Here is a 19674-nt window from a genome sequence, read left to right on the forward strand (position 1 = left end):
ATCCTTCCTCCCATAATGCCGCACCAAGGTCGCTGATTTTCCACTTGTCGCTGCCATCGTGGACTTTCCGTTGCCCAATAGCGCATATTATGCCGGTTTACGTTACCGCTGTTGATGAATGACGCTTCGTCGCTAAATAGAACGCGTGTAAAAAATCTGTCATCGTCCCGTAATTTCTCTTGTGCGCAATGGCAGAAGTGTACACGACGTTCAAAGTCGTCGCCATGTAATTCCTGGTGCATAGAAATATGGTACGGGTGCAATCGATGTTGATGTAACATTCTCAAACACCGACGTTTTTGAGATTCCTGATTCTCGCGCAATTTGTCTGCTACTAATGTGCGGATTAGCCGCGACAGCAGCTAAAACACCTACTTGGGCATCATTTGTTGTAGGTCGTGGTTGACGTTTCACATGTGGCTGAACACTTCCTGTTTCCTTAAATAACGTTAACTATCCGGCGAACGGTCCAGCCGCTTGGATGATGTCGTCCAGGATATCGAGCAGCATACATAGCACACGCCCGTTGCTCATTTTGATCACAATAGACATAGATCAACACGATATCGACCTTTTCCGCAATTTGTAAAAGGTACATTTTAACACGGGTAATGTATCACGAAGCAAATACCGTCCGCACTGACGGAATGTTACGTGATACAAAGTACTTATACGTTTGTGACTATTACAGCGCCATCTGTCTCAAAGCGAAAAAAGTGGTCCAACTAAAACATTCATATTTCTTTACGTACTACACGAATATGTAATAAAAATGTGGGTTCCTATTTAAAAAAACGCAGTTGATATCTGTTTGACCTGTGGCAGCGCCATCTAACGGGCCAAGCATAGCGCCATCTGGTTTCCCCCTTCAAGCTAGACAAGTTTCGTTCTTGGTAGTTTCTTCGTTTGATGCTTATTTCGTGATATATTTCGCCCGGTCACTATCAATTGACCACCCTGTATACAAGAATTCGGTATCCAATGAATCTACAGGGCGTTACAGGAAAATTAGTTTATATTTCAGGAGGCGGTAGCATAGCATAATGAAAAAAGTACAAGCGTTTTGAATACTACATTGAGTGGGTGATTGGACTAAAGAGTTTCTAGCAATCAGAACACAGTATTTTATGTATATAGACTGAACCGGCGAGTAAAAATTTTGCACCATGGCCAGGAATCGAACCCGGGTATCCTGCTAATTAGTCAGGTGCGATAGCCACTATTTTTTTACTCTCTTTTTTTTTAAATCTCATTTTGTTCGGTATTGTTCGTTGCATTTGTTCATGGCGGATATCCCATGACACCCACTGAAGTTCATGATCGATTCATTCACTCGGTTTTTTAAATTTCAGGTGGCATCTAACTCTCGATCAGAACACGCTGAGCTACCATGCCGGCTTTTTTATCTCATTTTGTTCGTTAGTGTTCGTTGTATTTGTTCGTGGCGGACGTCCTTTGATGCTTGTTCAACTTCTTTGTTCGACCATTAACTCATTTTATTATTACAGAGGGCAGCTAACCTTCTGACCCAACACGCTGAGCTACCGCGCCGGCGCCACTAGGCCACCTCAGAACAGCTGTTCCAACAAACTGCACGTACTACCCTGGCACGCCTCTCTCCTCGGTCCAAATTCTTACTGCCGCTCCAGTCTATTTAAATTCCCCTTCCACACGAACAGAATTGTCGCGGCTCTCCGTGTTCTGGAATAGCACCTCAGCATCGAAAGTAAATGTGGGATCCAGCCTGAAACCCAGGTGAAGGTACTCATGCAAATATCCACTCACCTCATCAGTCTATACTCATAAAATTATATCTGTATGAGACCAGTAAAGTCTCTGAAATTTTAGAACACAGTAAGTCATTCTGAACGCAAGGAAGTCTCAAGACGTAAAAGTAGCTTTGGCGTACCACAGGGGACTGTCATAGACCATTACTTTTCACAAAATATATAAATGACCTACTAGATAATGTCGGAAGTTTCATGAGGCTTTCTGCGGATGGTGGTGTTGTATACAGAGAAGTCGCGACTCTGGAAAATTGTAGCGAAATGTGGGAAGACCTGAAGAGGATCGACGCTTGGAACAAAGAGTGACAGTTCACCCTCAACATAAAGAAACGTAACGCATTGCTAATACATAAACAGAAAGACTCTTTTGTGTGTGGTTACAAAATTGCAGAACAGTCACTTGAAGAAGCTGCTTTCATAAAATACCTGGAAGTAAGTGTACGGAATGATTTGAAGTGGAGCGACTACATAGAATTAAAAGCGAGTGAGTCAGATGCTAGACTGAGATTCAGTGGAAGAATCCTCAGGAAATGTAGTCCATCAACAGAGTAAATAGCTTCCAAAACACAAGTGCGATCAATACTTGAATATTGCTCATCATTATGGGATCCTACAGGGTAGGACTGGTAGAAGAGATCCAAAGAAGAGCACCAAGTTTCGTTACAGGTTCATTTAGTAAGCGCGAAAGCGTCACAGAGATGCTCATCCCGGTCTAATGGCAGGCGCTGAAAGACAGGCCTTCTGCATCATTCACAGTAGTCCTCTCAGATTGTTTACAGATGATACTGTCATACACCGTCATGTAAAGTCATCAGATGATCAAAACGAGTTGCAAAATGATGTAGACAAATTTCCGTATGGCGCAAAAATTGGCAACTGACTATAAACCATGAAAAAGTGTGGAGTCATCCAAATGAGCACTTAAAAGAATTCGCTAAATCTCAGTCACACGACAAATCACACAGTTTTAATGGCCGTAATCTCAACTAAATACTTAGGGATTACTATTACGAATAACTTAAAACTAGAACAATCACATGGATAATGTTGTAGCGAAAGCAATCCAAAGACTGCCATTTATTGCCAGAACACTTAGAAAATGTAACATGTTTTCTAAAAAAAGGTTGCTTACAGTAGACTTGTCCGTCCTCTTCTGGAGTATTGCTGTGGGATGTGGAATCATATCAGACAGGACCGTCGGAAGACACGGAAAGAGTTCAAAAAAAGGGCAGCTCGTTTTGTATTATCGCGAAATAGATGAGAGAGTGCCAAATTTTTCGCTCCGGCAGAACCTTCACATGAAATTTCAATCACCAGCTTTCTTCTAAAAGTCCGACAGTATTTTGTTGGACCCAACCTACATGGGAAGAAGTGATCATCATAATAAAATAAGAGAAATCTGAACTCACACGGAAAGATTTAAATGTTCGTTTTTCCCGCGCGTTGTTCGAAAGTGTAACTGTAGGGAAGTAGCTTAAAGGTGATTCGATGAAACCTCTGTAAGGCATTTAATAGTGAATTACAGAGTAATCATGGGGTCACAGATTTCCATTGTGGTCTACTCTTAAAATACCAGGAGCGTACCTTCCTAGAAAAGATAATCAATATGTTGCTTCCTCCTATGTATATCTTGCTAAAAGTCCATGGAGATAAAATTAGAGAGGTTCGAGTCCACAAGGAAGGTTACCAGGAATCGTTCTTCCTGCGAACCATATGCGACTGGAACAGGAAAAGCACGAAGTGCACTGGTGCACAAAGTACGCTTCGCCACACACCGTGAAGTGACTTGCGGAGTACAGATGTAGAAGTAGACTAATACGAATAAAACGTTTCATACTCGGTGGGGAAAATAAAACTTGTCCATAAAATATTTCACGCACCTTAAGATAGACAACCCAACTTCTGCACTCGGGGAAGATGGTGGAAGTGGGGTTGCCTACCTTCAGGTGCTTGAAATATTTTATGGAGCAGTTTTATATTACCAGCCTTGCATACCCTGCGTCACATATATATCTGTAACATAGACACGGCTATTGGAATGTAAACTAAACTGCGGCGTTGGTGACCAAGAACTATGAAAATGTCTACCGTTGCATCTTGCGTGGAATGTTAGGTTAAGACGATGTGTTACCTGACTGCCAGGATATGCAAGGATCCCTGTCATGCTGGGAGAACTGACCTACCCGTGTATCCAAAGAAATCTCTTCCACCAATGCTCGAAGCTCGTTTTCAAGAGAGTTTAGATAACGGGGTGATTTAAGACGATTCGGTAGCACAACACTCCCATTCAAGTGATTGTCTGTCATACCACACCACATATTTACAGAGAAGCATTCTTCAAAATGTGTCCCGACAAAGTCATGCGGGTTTCCGTTGGACCACCATTGTGAGTTACGAGTGTTACTGATACTATCACGAGTGAAAATGGCTTCATCAGTAAAAACTATTACACATACATCTACATCATACTCTGCAAGCCAGCTAATGGTGTGTAGCAGAGGGCACTTCTGGTACGACTAACTTGATCACTCCTTCACCGTTCTACTAGCGATTGGCGCTTGGGAAGAATGATTGGTCGTAAGCGTCTCTATGAGCTCTAAATTCTCGAATTTTCTCGTGGTCATTTCGCGAGACGTATGTGAGAGGAAGTGCTCTCTTGAAATTGAAAAATTAAGCCTCTCTCTCATGCATAATGACTCTCTTATAGTGTCTGCCTGCCGGCCGTAGTGGCCGTGCGGTTCTAGGCGCTGCAGTCTGGAACCGCGAGACCGCTACGGTCGCAGGTTCGAATCCTGCCTCGGGCATGGATGTGTGTGATGTCCTTAGGTTCGTTAGGTTTACTAGTTCTAAGTTCCAGGGGACTAATGACCTCAGAAGTTGAGTCCCATAGTGCTCAGAGCCATTTGAACCATAGCGTCTGCCACTGCAGTTTGTTGAGCACTTCTGTAACGCTCTTGCGCCGCCTAAACAATCCCATGACGAAACTCGCTGTTCTTCTTTGGACCTTCTCTAACTCTTTTATCAGTCCTACCTAGTGAGGATGAACAATATTCAATAATCGGTCGATCAAGCGCCTTATATGCCGCTTCCTTCGTGGATGAGTTACATTTCCTTAGGATTCTTTCTATGAATCTTAATCTAGCATCTACTTTTACTTTCCCTACTATCTGTTTTATGTGGCCATTCCACTCAATATCACTCTGGATAGTTATTCCTAGATATTTTACAGTAGATAATGTTTCCAGCAATTTGTAATCAATAGTGTACTTCTATAGTAGTGGATTTCTTGTTTTATATATGCCAATATGTTACATTTATTTACGATCAGGGTCACTTGCCAGAACGTGCACGATTCATCAATCCTCTGCAGCTCATTCTACAAATCGATATTGTCTTCTGGCTTTCTTATAGACAACAGTACCATCTGCGAACACTCTTAAGATTTTCCGGTGCTTTATTCTAATCATTTATATATACTGTCAATACCAAAGGTCCTATCACACTTCCTTCGGGTACTCCGGTAATTATCTGTACATTTGTCGATTTTGTTCCGTTAAGAGTTCTGTCTGCATGGAATTCTTGAATCCAGTCGCAAATCTGATCCAATACTCGATAAACTCGTTTTTTTTTTTTTTTTTTTTTTTTACTAAGCGACAGTGCGAGACGGTGTGTGTCAAATGTCTTCCGCAAATCGGGGAACACTGCATCAACGGAACGCTATGGATCTCATGCAGGAAAAGGGCAAGCTGAGTTTTGCAAGATCTCTGTTTGCGGAATCCATGTCGATTTTTATAGAGGAGATTGTCGTTCTCCAAAAACGTCATAATAAATTAATGAATTACTCGATGATTTGCAACTAGTCAATGGCAAAGTTCCAATCCTCTGCGTTCGTCTCCGTCTGGAATGTGCTGAACATGCTGCAGTTGATTACGATAGATACGTAACGTTCGCGACATTCTCGTCTGTGCAGTACCAATACATGCAGAAATTCTACACGTGGAATATGCTCCACCAACTGAATAATGCCTTTAACTTCATTCACACCTTGTTTATTTGCAAGTTCAGGTGAAACAGCCCTGCTGCCCGCTGCAACAGTCTCATACAGCGTACTGGAAACACCGGGTAACACCCTTCAATTTGGTTATGTGCAGTTAGGAAATCGTATACTGTATTCTCTACAAGCTTTCGTGGAAACCTCGAAATTCTCCAGTGTATTTCGGTGTTGAGGAGAAAAATAAACTGCAGATGGAAATCTATGTCTGAAACCATCATCCCAAAAGGCAACAGAGCATTGCATTCATAGTAGACAAGGCCTGTCTATGCAGCAGCTAGCTCCATCTTCTCCACTGGTGATCGGGTAATCAGTCGCGATCACTGAATAACAAACAACATTGCGAGACGATCCACCAGCGGTCCGTCAGCGTACACAGTGACGTCTGCTGCCGAGGGGATGGCCTATGGCAGGCGCCGGCGCCTACCACTCCGACACTTCGTAGCGTCGTTGGATGACGTTTCCGGACACGGTTTTTCGTGGTCTCGATTTATTCCTCAAGACATCCTCTATAACTCCTCGAAGTTCGTCACAACATTCCCGGGACGTACTGTGTAGAGTACCAAAACAGAAATGCTCACCTTAACAAAGCATCAACCAAAGCAAAACAAGATAGACAACATCCTGTCTTATGGAAATGTCATAACAAAGAAGTAAGAAATTGAGTATAGTGAACAACGTCACTTACTGCAATAGTGATAATGGAAAATAAAGGACATGAGGCACATGACATTGTGTGTTACTTCCCTGAAAATCTTTTCTTCAATATTATCCAAAAATAAAATTTTCTTCAATTTTTTTTCGTGCATTTTTGATATAGTTAAGTCTTGAAAAGCATTTGTGGCTATTTTTCAGCCTCCTTCTTTATTTTCTTTATTGAGTGATTGGAATAGCTAGTGATTCATGTAATCCTCTCAAGCACGCTTATTAATGATACTTTTGCTTCCTCGTTTGCCACTTGCAGCAAAAATTTAATAGTATTGCATATAATCGTAGCTGTCTGATTATGAAGAACATTTCCCGCTCCCATGGAGCGCAATGGCTGCTGTGCCACGCTAGGTGGCAAAGTGATAGCAACTAGAATGTTTGAAGTGCGCAGGTCAGCAGGCGACAGACAGACAAATGGACTCGCCCCGCTGTCTCAAGGAGGATGCGCTTCTGCGCCGGCGACACCGTATTTTGCAAGAAATCTCCTTGTAGGAATGCGCAGGTAGAGGCTTACCGAATAGTCCCTTGTCCTTGGCCTCCACATTGCTGCCGTCCTTCTCCTCCCCAGCTGGCGAGATGACGCCCTTGTTCTTCAGCTGGATCAGCAGCTCCACGAAGTCACTCCTCTTCTCGCCACTCTGTTCCCTGTAACAGAGCAAACCGGTTGGTGGCCTTACATTTAAGCAGACACAAGGCGCTGTGACAAAGCTTGTACAAACCCTAGGGATTGGTCGATGAGAGAATACGGAACAAAAAAGGTCTATGAATTTGTGTCCGTAAAGGCATGGTTTCCACGCAAGAGACCATTTATTAAATCATAATTTGTTACAGAGAGTATGGTCTAATACCATCTGTACCGTGCAGCCACAGTTACAATGTGCTGAATATGGTTTCCTTGAGTATCGACGCATGCATGTACGTGTCGTAACATGTTCTGTCTCACAAGTTCACATTGACCACGCTGCATCCGAACAGTGTCAAAGGTAGCACGAATACACTGCTCCAGTGTCCCAACGTATGGAATGGGCTCTGCACACACGATACTTTTGAGATGGCCCTATTACCATAAATCGCACATGTTGAGATCCGATGAACGAGCAGGCTATGCAACTGGACCTCATCGTCCGATCCATCGACCTGGGGAGACACTATTGGAATGCATCCGTACGTTAGCAGCGAAGTGAGCTGGAACTCAAACCATCATGCAGCATCCATATAACCCTTCGAATCATCAATGGCACTTCTTCCAGCAGGCGAAGAAGGAAGGAAGACTGGTCCCAAAATACGGCCATCAATTATACCGGCCCACATATTACGGCTCCACCAATACTGATGATTCGCTGTCACCATACCATGGGGGTTCTGCATACTATCCCACAGATGACTGTTACGAAAGTTGAAGATACCACTCCGCGTAAAGGTGGCCTCATCTGTGATACGAAGTATGACACAAATTCTGGAATCGTGGTTGCCTGGTGAAGAAACCAGTGACAATACTGCTCCCGAGGTCTAAAGTCTGTTCCTAGTAAACCCTGGACACGCTCTCAGTGATAAGGGTAGTAACAGTTGTCATGGAGAATGTTCCACACGGTCGTCTGGCTTACCCTGTACTGGCGAGCCAATTGCCTGGTACTGACACGGCGGTCGCCTTCCACAGTGTTAATCACATTTTGCTTCGAGTCTGATGTCCCAACATTTCGGGCACGTCTTACACGATTTCTTGCTTCGTGAAACGACCCTGTATTAGACAAACGGCGTAACACTGTTGCAAACATTGAATATTGTGGTGGTTGTCGGCGGGGATAGATCTCCTGATACAACGTCCCTCCCCGCCGCCCATTGCCATTTGCCTTTCCGTAAGTAAACACTATGTCCCCAAGCTCACGCTTTGAATAAGGAACCATTGTGTACAACGCTATATCACATTCACTACAAGGGGAGCCAGCAAGAGAAGTGAATCGGAGGCAACTTTACCAATTACTATGGCAGCAGAGGGCACTAGGGCATGACGTATGAGGAACAGTACCACTTGAATAAATGGTCTCTAGCATGGAAACCATGCATTTCCGGACATAAATTCGTTAGACCTTTTCTGTCCCGTATCCTCTCATCGATCAATCCCTGTATAGGATATGGCTCACATCCTATTCCATGATATGAGGAATGTCAGTTGCGTACCAAACTTCTGTTCACTGTCCCATTGTTTTATGCTAGTAAGAAGATAAATACCATGCGCAGCAGAATTTATTATTGTGTACAATATTTGTTTGGCATTACTGACCAGTAGGGTTACTCGACAGCTGAGTACTGTGAAAGAGGTAGGTCAAGTGATTAGATGTAGCCATGCGCATCAACAGAAATTTATCTCGCGGAGAGGGGTCAAGACTCTAAAACTACCAGTTTTGACAGGAGTGTAAACGAACTGGTCACTTTCAAGACCTGAATTTCATAGGTGACACAAAAGAGTTACCTGTATCATATCACTGACAATTGATGGTTACCCATACAATAGCCGGCCTGGATGGCCGAGTGGTTCTAGGCGCTACAGTCCGGAACCGCGAGATCGCTACGGTCGCAGGTTCGAATCCTGCCTCGGGCATGGATGTGTGTGATGTCCTTAGGTTAGTTAGGTTTAAGTAGTTCTAAGTTCTAGGGGACTGTTGACCTCAGATGTTAAGTCCCATAGTGCTCAGAGCCATTTGAACCATTTGAACCCATACAATATTTGTTTGATACTTAAAAGGTACGTCTTTTTTGTGTTACTAAAATAATCATGGACATGGCACATTTTTGAAGTTGATCTGAAGTTATATCTTAATGGGATTTAATGTGAGATGTATCGAACACAATGATCAGTAAGTTAGGAAATAAAACAGTAAAATATTTAGGAAAGATATTTTTGTTCATATTGCAATAACATTAGATTGGTACTGAATATGAAAAGTGCGAAGTATGAAAAAGTCAGAGATGAGAAAATACTGTCGGTCATAGACAAAAAAGTCACTTAACAAGTTGCCTTTGACGAACCTTCGTCGAAAGTGATTGCCTTGTTACGATTGAAACAGACACATCTGCTGCACGCCACAGTTTCGTTCTTCGTGTAAAACTAACTACAGTCTCAGCAAGCTACCACAAGGATTGTTTGTGCACAGACGAAAAGTCAAGTGCTGCAGTGTCGGAGAGAGTTGAGGTGACTTTCTGAGAGCTGGTGACGGCCGCCGGCCAACTACACTACTACCATCTTTACGTAGCGCGGTATTGAAAAGAGGAAGGTTTCGTTCCAGGATTTTCTGGTGGCCTGTCTCTGTGTTGGACTGATTCTTGTCTGTACCCTGAGTCAGTTTGAGTTTAGGTCAGCACAAAGTCGCAGCTGTGCCGAATGAATTAGTACAATTTTCCATGAACATTGTGACAGCCAAACGCAAGTTATACAGCAGTTGCTAAAGCATTGTATGTAAATTGAAGGGGGATCACTGCTGTCAGCTGCAGCGGGGCATTAAGCGGAATAGGTGGCGCTCGCTGGGAGTGTGGATCGGCCGTGACGCGTGCCGGGATAGTAGGTGACAGTAGGCGATAACGCTGTCCCCTGCATGGCGTAGTCGTTACCCCACCTGTCTAGTAAGCAGGAGATCCCGGGTTCGAATCCCAGTCCGGTACACATTTTCGCTCGTCGCCGCTGATTCCTCTTAATGTCCTGCTGCAGCTGACAGCAGTGATCCCCTCCCCCCCTCCTCAATTTACTTGCAATATTTCGAAGCTGCGGACACCACACACTCAATAACTGTTGAAATGGTAGTATTGTCTCACTGTTATCAGCTAGATTGTGCTACAGTTACCTAAACGAGAGGTTTAGAGGAATCTCTACTACAGTTATTAGTCCAACAGCTATCTGAATATGGAATTCTCTAATGAGTAAAAGTCTGTACTCGAGAAACAACTTACGGGCGCCTACGGGTGCATCCCCGACCAATTTTCCGAACTCCGTGCTGTTAGCTCACAGTGTGTGCTCGGAATGTGATCGCGAAAAATAATTTGGTGGGTAACCACAACGTCATTAATTTATCAGTGACGAGGAGGAGGCAGTAATGACGGAACGCGTAGGCAAATCTTTAAAGTTGAGAAAGTCCATACGTGCAAAATACAGCTGGAGGGGCACAATGCTTAGTGGAATGGAAACAGAGAAGAATAAACAAAATCCCACTGCCTTTATGAAATGTGTTGATAAGGTTTGAGGACTACTCTCAAACAAAACTTTGTTGTGCTATAGAGAAAATGGTTCAAATGGCTCTGAGGACTATGGGACTTAACTTCTAAGGTCATCAGTCCCCTAAAACTTAGAACTACTTAAACCTAACTAACCTAAGAACATCACACACATCCATGCCCGAGGCAGGGTTCGAGCCTGCGACCGTAGCGGTCTCGCGGTTGCTGACTGTTGCGCCTAGAACCGCTCGTCCAGCCCGGCCGGCTGCTATAGAGAGCATATGCATATAGACGTGTAGCAAGTAACACGGCTGCACATATAATGTGCAGGTGGTCACTCGATTGGAGGGAATGAGAATAATTTATTAATTTTTTAAAAAGTTTGTATGGTCAAGGTTAATCTCTGCTGGAAGACAGTTTCCACAACTCTGTAGTGGTGCCGGTTGTGTGGCTAGGCTGACGTTGTCGTCAGTGTTGCGGGTTGCGGACGAACGGACGCTTCGTTGCCTACAACCCTCAACAAATCGGAGCGTAGGAAACTGCCCACGTGAGGTCTCGTGAGCTGGCAGTAGAGTGCCGAGCTGAGGCAAGCTCTCTCTCACTTCTGCTGGCTCCCAACCCGACATGTTCTTTCCCTAATCTTCTGAAATGTTAAAATTACTTGTTAGTTAACATTTCATGCGTTGGAGCTGGTTTCCTACAATCAGTGTGGTCAGTGTCACGTCTGAACTGCTCGCCACTGCCAGACAACCACAAAAAACGATCAGTTCACTCTGAGTTCCTTGTCCAGCTTCCTTTCTTGATTTCCAGTATAATGTGAAGTGATGGTGCAGTGCAGTGGTTAAGATACAGCCCTCCTATGCAGAAGGTTATGAATTCGAATCTCACAAGATGATACATATTTTTGTGTTTAAATCTTTATCAATATGATTTATTCTTATTTTTGTTCAGTTAATTGGTTCAAACGTAATTCTCTTTTAGTTTGAATCCTTTATTGTGTCATTTTCATTATCATATTGACTTTTTTGTTTGATGTTATATTTTTCTTTCTATCATTCTTTTTTCGTTTGGGAACTACTTGTGCTGCCTATAATCCGCAGCCGAGTACCAACAAGGACTGCTGATCCATTAGTATCGCGTCAGCTCATATAGCCAGCGTCGCAATGAGAGCGAGATATTCCAGCTCGCTTTTAGTGATGAAAGTGCAGTTTTCCTGTCTTGAGTGGGCTCGTAGAGGTCAGCTTTAATCGCCGTGAACAAAGATATCGTGAATAATGATTTTGCCGCAGGTTGCTGACCGCCGTTTCCTCGCATTCATTGCACACCACGAGGTTGTGGTTCGGTGCTTACCCCACATTTCAAGTAAATGTGTACAACAGGGTCGTTCCTATTTCACGTCTAATATGCTATTTATTGTTAGGACCAGGAGTCATCGTAAAATAAATGAGTGTGAGTCCGTAGCTGTATGGTTTAAAGGCCAAGGAAATTGTGTCGAAATAAAAGTGACTGGTGATCTTACCTTTCATTATAGAAACTGAAATAAAGTACCCTTCCTTCTGTAGAACGCGTCGTCTACCGCGGTACGACACTGGTCACTTAAAATCGGCTGTGGACTGAGCAGAGAAACTACTTCCACCACAGCTCCGTGTTACATGTAACAACACATCAGCACTTGTAAAGTGACCCGCTGTGTTTGCGTGTCGCCTTCAGAGTAACTGATATGCAAATTGCCAATAGATAAGTAATTTTAATCGGACTATAACTACAGCGCTTAAATCCGGGCAAATTTTAATTTGAATTTACCACCATATCGTAGTTCTGCCGGAGGTCACGACTGGCATTCTTGAAAACCATAGGCATCTTAGGCATCTAGTAAACAGTCAGAACCTCAAAATGGCCGAGATGTTACGAACAAGTGCGGAGTACAAGAGAAAGCAGCGATTATCGAAAGTCTTCGCGCTGGGCTTTGGCCCACTGAAATAATTCCATTCTTCGGGTATCCGAGACCAGGTGATTACGGTATTGTGGTAAAGTATAATGCTTCGGAGAAGTCTGGGGAAGGTTCCGCTAACTCGGCGAGGAAACATCATTCAAGGAAATATGTGTCACGAATGGCGGCAGTCATCGAAAAGGCTCAGGCGCTAATTTTGGAGGACCCGGGCCAATCGCTGAGGAAATTGGCGTCAGTGCCGAATGTCAGCGAGCGGATAACGTGTCGAATGGCACAGGAGGACCTCATACGAGCCATTTGCTATAAAACTGGCTCTCGGATAACGTAAACACGTTCGGTCAAAGAACTTCTGACCCCCAAATAGGCCGGATTTGAACCCCCTCGACTTCCATGTTTGGAGCGTAGTCGAAAGAGTTACCAACTAGACGAGGCACCCCAATGTCGCATTTCTACTCAACGTTGTCGAAGCAGAATTAGCGAATATGGGTAGCGCTGTTTTAAAGAGTGCTTGGAATCGCTGCAGGACAAGACTGGAGGCTGTCAATGCGGCTGGAGGGGGTTGCATCGAGTAATGTTACTCTTGAAAGGTACCACTATTTATATGTAAAAAGATTCGCATTATCATTTGTATTTTGTTTTAATAAATTTGGTGCAAAAAAGTTTCATTCATCCTGATTTAAGCGTCTCACCCTGCATGTCCTACTCGACACTCTGGCCGTAATGACCCCTACAGAGGTAAGGCACCTTTCCTGGGTCGGCCTTGTGTATCCCTGAACAGATAATTAATCTGAAAACATGTTTACGCCAATTGTTTGCTTACTACTGGAAAACCACAAACTTTAGATATCTGCTCCCTGGCCTGATCTCCTTCCATCCTGCACAATATATTAATTTCGTGTGACTTGATGGCTAGGTGTAAGTCTTTCGATTTGGCGCCTTTTCGGAAACTTGAATGTCTCTAATCCACCCAATTTATCCACCCAGGATAAGGGGACCTAGAGTTTAATGTGGAAACTAAACAACGCGACTCCTCACATCGTGGAGAGGTGAAGGCCTGATTAAAGGAGGACTGAAAATTTCCCTGCTCCAACTGAGATTCGGTCCTGCGACCTATCGGCTTCCACGCGTACGCTTCACCTTGGACCACTTTTTTGCGACATTATGAAATTTATTATCCCTAAAAAATTTTGTCATCCCATATTTAATAAAAAAAATTTCACGGAAAAATTTTACCTATCCGAGTCTTCTAAAGCAAGCTGTTCTCTACCTTGCACTGCAATTCCGAAGCTGACAGAGACATTAATAAACAGATGTACATAAAAATTAATTGTTTTTGACAAATCATATTACCGCAGTATTTACGTCAACTTTTTGAAACCCACTGAGCAGAAAAGTTTGATTTAACCAATCTTGGAAGTCCGAACATTTACAATAAATGTGACAGGTATATAGTATACTATTTGCCACAAAGCTGAAACAGTGATAAATGTAGATATTAAATGAATTACCTGAACCAACTGCAAACAGGCAAATACATTAAAGTAGAGTTATTACGAAGCAAAACAAAAATGTGTGTACAGACAAAAATTTTCTATAAAATTTTCAATGAGCACATGTACGAGAGCTGTCCAGAAGGTAACAGACAATTTGGGCTATCACGACGGTAGACGGGTTTACAACCGCCATTTTGGTGCCATAACGTTCCCACTCTCAGTACCCACCCAGCGGTGTTAGCGTGTGGTCTGTCTCTCTGATACTTTGCTTTTTATGACGTGTTAAAATGTGTGCTACTACTGTAAATCCTGCAACTTGTGAGGTGCGTTCTGTGGTTAGGTCTTTGTCGGCAAAAAACTGCGAACCATTTTAAATTTATCGCGATCTTGGTAATGAATATAGGAAAAGGAATAATGAGTGAAAGCCGAGTGAGTTAATGGTGCTTTGATTTTAAAAATGACCGTACCAATGTTCACGATGAGGATCCCAGTGGTAGGCCTAAATAAACGACAAAATTCGTGGAAACTATTGTTTCACGATTAAGGAACTGTCACTGCATTTCCCCAAATTTCACTGAGTTTGGTGCCTGAAATTGTGGCAGAGTAGTTTGGTTATCACAAATTTTGTGTTAGATGGCTTCCCAAAATCCTAACGGAAGACCACAAAAAACAGAGAGTGACTGCAGCACTGATCTCCCTCGAACATTACGAGAAAAATGGTAGCAAAGTTAGCGATCGGATGGTAACTGGGGACCAGACTTCGGTGAAATATGTCAACACTGAAACAAAAAGGCAGTCGATGGGATGGGGACACACAAATTCCCCAGGAAACCAAGGAAGTGTTTGCAAACGCTGCCAGCGAGGAAGATCGTGGCTACTACGTTCTGGGACTGTAAAGGAGTGACTCTCGTTGATTTTGTTAAATGTGCCACAACAATTAACTCAGAGCGATACAGCCCAATACTGATAAAGTTAAGGCAGGCGATATAAAACAAACGCCACGGAAAAGCTGGCGTAAAAGTTTTTTTTTTTCATGACAACGCGCGTCTACGTACAGCCAATCGTGTCCGAGAGCTTGTAAGGGGTTTTGGATGAGAGGTGTTTGATCGTCCACCATACAGCCAGGATTTGGCGCCCAGCGACTACCAACGCTCGCCAGCAATGGATACATGGCTCGCTACACAGCGCTTTGATACTGACACCGAACTGCGTGCCGATGTAAACCAGTAGTTGCAGTCGCCTTCGGCAGATTTCTATAAAGATGATATTGAAAAACTTGTGCGGCGGTGTCATACGTGCTTCAATTTGAGTGGCTATTATGCAGAAGCTTAAGACTGTGCCTTTAAAATGTTTATAATAACATTTGGTTCTTCCGTAATGTTAATTTTTTATTTAAAAAAGTTTGTTACTTTATGGATACCTCTCGTATAATTATGTGTAAACAGAGCTAAAAACGTAGCCATTTGGATATGGAAACCTGAAATACTTGTAAACTAGACCCGACTGTCAGAATAAGGGAATGTACTTTATTAATACACTCCTGGAAATGGAAAAAAGAACACATTGACACCGGTGTGTCAGACCCACCATACTTGCTCCGGACACTGCGAGAGGGCTGTACAAGCAATGATCACACGCACGGCACAGCGGACACACCAGTAACCGCGGTGTTGGCCGTCGAATGGCGCTAGCTGCGCAGCATTTGTGCACCGCCGCCGTCAGTGTCAGCCAGTTTGCCATGGCATACGGAGCTCCATCGCAGTCTTTAACACTGGTAGCATGCCGCGACAGCGTGGACGTGAACCGTATGTGCAGTTGACGGACTTTGAGTGAGGGCGTATAGTGGGCATGCGGGAGGCCGGGTGGACGTACCGCCGAATTGCTCAACACGTGGGGCGTGAGGTCTCCACAGTACATCGATGTTGTCGCCAGTGGTCGGCGGAAGGTGCACGTGCCCGTCGACCTGGGACCGGACCGCAGCGCCGCACGGATGCACGCCAAGACCGTAGGATCCTACGCAGTGCCGTAGGGGACAGCACCGCCACTTCCCAGCAAATTAGGGACACTGTTGCTCCTGGGGTGTCGGCGAAGACCATTCGCAGCCGTCTCCATGAAGCTGGGCTACGGTCCCGCACACCGTTAGGCCGTCTTCCGCTCACGCCCCAACATCGTGCAGCCTGCCTCCAGTGGTGTCGCGACAGGCGTGAATGGAGGGACGAATGGAGACGTGTCGTCCTCAGCGATGAGAGTCGCTTCTGCCTTGGTGCCAATGATGGTCGTATGCGTGTTTGGCGCCGTGCAGGTGAGCGCCACAATCAGGACTGCATACGACCGAGGCACACAGGGCCAACACCCGGCATCATGGTGTGGGGAGCGATCTCCTACACTGGCCGTACACCACTGGTGATCGTCGAGGGGACACTGAATAGTGCACGGTACATCCAAACCGTCATCGAACCCATCGTTCTACCATTCCTAGACCGGCAAGGGAACTTGCTGTTCCAACAGGACAATGCACGTCCGCATGTATCCCGTGCCACCCAACGTGCTCTAGAAGGTGTAAGTCAACTACCCTGGCCAGCAAGATCTCCGGATCTGTCCCCCATTGAGCATGTTTGGGACTGGATGAAGCGTCGTCTCACGCGGTCTGCGCGTCCAGCACGAACGCTGGTCCAACTGAGGCGCCAGGTGGAAATGGCATGGCAAGCCGTTCTACAGGACTACATCCAGCATCTCTACGATCGTCTCCATGGGAGAATAGCAGCCTGCATTGCTGCGAAAGGTGGATATACACTGTACTAGTGCCGACATTGTGCATGCTCTGTTGCCTGTGTCTATGTGCCTGTGGTTCTGTCAGTGTGATCATGTGATGTATCTGACCCCAGGAATGTGTCAATAAAGTTTCCCCTTCCTGGGACAATGAATTCACGGTGTTCTTATTTCAATTTCCAGGAGTGTAGATCACCAACCAGATTCTGAGGCGTAAATTAAAATGTGATCTAACTTGACTTTGCCGAATAATACACCGGTGCTGGCGACTTACAAGCATGTGCTGTGTTAGCTGTTGTTACTGACAATGTCTGCAATATTGTGAACTGTACGGTGCGGACGTAGCTTACCTGCCCCTGATGACTTGCCACAGTGAGTTTCTGAGGAACTTGCTGGTCTCCGACTGGAAGAAGCTGAAGCCCAGAATGTCACTGAGCCACGGCGTGTAGAAGATGCCGTTTATCTCTGTGCCACGGGCCCTCGTAAACTCGAAGATCTTGCGGCCGAAGGCGCGGAAGGGGGACTTGGGGTCGCCCATAGCATTTGAGTTCACGCCTGTACACAAACAATGGTTATATATGACATTGCACATTATACAAAATTGAAGCGTTTTGCTACGCTCACTGAAATTTTAAGCAGTATCTATAAAACAATATATAGATGTTCCTATGTACAAGGCGATTCTTATTAATGTTTAAAACCCCCAAAGCGACGTGGATGATTCTAAGACAAGTAATTAAACATAGGACACGTGAGGCAGCAAATGTCGGGAAATAACTCAAAAGTGGATAAGATATGTTGAACATGTGGTGAAACTCTGTCTCGAAATCTGGCAGAAAAAGCAACGAGATTCTGCTCACATGTAGAGTGCACCAGCGGCAATCAACACCACCATTGCGCAATAGCAATGATAATGTTGCTGATGGCAGTGCCACTAAAGTAGTGTTACTAAACCGTCTAGTAAAGGCATCAGATAGTCAAAACCAACGATCCAGTGTTTGCAACCAAATCGCTGGAGCATAGGCTTGGTCCGATTGGCAGTGTGGTGCTGACTTTATCGTGCAACAGGATGATTCCACCAACAACATTCCGACAGCCTGAGGACAAACAACAACAGTGGAAACTCTCACATCTCTCCCGCCAAAGAAATCCAGACTTGTCCACACAAGTTCTGGTAACGTCATTATGATGTCCTCTTCCGACTGCAGGTGCCCTCTTCTCGTCGAGTTCCTGCAGCGTGGGATCTCAATCAATGCACAGCACTATGAAGACACATTGCAGAAACTGAGACTTGCCATAATGTGAATACCGCCAGGAATGATGTCGGAAGGAATCATCCTTTTTCACGATAAGCCCCGTCCCCAAGTACGAACGCACAAGTGCAGTCCATCCCTCGAAATCGCTCAGGGGTGCACTGTAAATATGATGTAAACTGCCAAGGTAAGAGAAGCTCTTTCTACGGGCAGCGTTGTCCTTCGACAGAGTGTGTGGCGGCGAGGGGCATTGTGGGCAAGCGCCGTTTTCAGAAGACACCGTGGCTCCCGGTTGGCGGCGTTCCGGGGCTATTGGTATCTACATGGTATTGCCAACCGGACGAAGGATACGCTTCACCGATTTGGTTGGGAAATACTCGAACATCCTCTTCACAGCCCGGATCCTTCACTGTGTGATTTTCAGATCTTTGGCGATTTAAAGAAAGACATTCTTGAATGTCGGTTTCATTTGGATGAGGAAGTTAACGAGTGGTTATAGTTGTGGATATGTCAGCGACAGACTGCGTTCCACAAAAAAGGAACTGATCGTCTCCTCTCCTAATGGGATAAAACTCTTAATGGTTGTTGGGTGATTGATCTCGGAAGGGGGACCAAACAGCGAGGTCCCACCAGATTAGGGAGGGACGAGAGAGGAAGTCGGCCGTGCCCTTTCAAAAGGAACCGTCCCGGCATTTGCCTGAAGCGGTTTAGGGAAATCACGGAAAACCAAAATCAGGATGGCTGGTCGCGGGTTTGAACCGTCGTCTTCCCAAATGCGAGTCCAGTGCGCTAACCACTGCGCCATCTCACTCGGTAATATCTTAATGTGTATGGTGATTACTTTTGAATGGAACCATTCCATGGTCCCGGTGTGGCGGGAGTTCGGTTTTCATCTGACTATCGGCTATATTTTTGACTTTGTTTTTGGTTGATTTGGATGTATCGACAAAGCCCCAAATTGGCGCTGCACTGAGAGACACGAACTGCTTCTTTCCGGTAGTGTGAGAGTAGAGGCCGGAGCAGAAAGGTACTCACCGAAGGCGCAGTTGCTGATGACGTCGGTGGTGAAGCGGGCCATGATCTCGCGGACGTCGACGGCGCCTTGCAGGAGTCCGAGCAGCTGATCGGCGCAGCGGTCGACAATGGGAGCCATGCGGCGCAGGTGGCCAGAGGTGAAGGCGGGGCTCAGCTTGGAGCGCAGAACGCGCCAGCGCGGGCTCCTCATCAGGAAGAGGTTGGCATGTCCCAGCGGGTCGCGGAACTGGCCCGTGCGCGCGTGCCGGTCAGGGAAAGACGCGAACTCGGACACCAGGACGCGCTGCACCAGCTCGGGGTCGCGCACCATCAGCGCTGGCCTTCGAATAAAGTACAGCGTGACAATTATTTAACTATATGAAAACAAAACCTAAATTAGTTACAAACTTTATTCAGCATGTAAACATCACTACAGATATTAGGA

The 19674-nt window shown here is 45.1% G+C and overlaps 1 protein-coding gene across 1 annotated transcript in view; it reads right to left on the bottom strand.

Moving 5' to 3' along the window:
• The window catches only part of LOC124805136 (cytochrome P450 6k1-like), a 99018-nt gene that overhangs the window by 18223 nt on the left and 61121 nt on the right, over positions 1 to 19674 (bottom strand). The window contains exons 3-5 of the mRNA XM_047265597.1: positions 19251 to 19570; positions 17313 to 17517; positions 7061 to 7191 (exon numbers count right to left, since the gene is read on the bottom strand). Coding sequence (XP_047121553.1) covers positions 7061 to 7191; positions 17313 to 17517; positions 19251 to 19570 — 656 coding nt within the window. The remainder of the gene's footprint in view (positions 1 to 7060; positions 7192 to 17312; positions 17518 to 19250; positions 19571 to 19674) is intronic.

This window comes from Schistocerca piceifrons, chromosome 7 (assembly GCF_021461385.2).
Source record: "Schistocerca piceifrons isolate TAMUIC-IGC-003096 chromosome 7, iqSchPice1.1, whole genome shotgun sequence".
NCBI lineage: Eukaryota > Metazoa > Arthropoda > Insecta > Orthoptera > Acrididae > Schistocerca > Schistocerca piceifrons.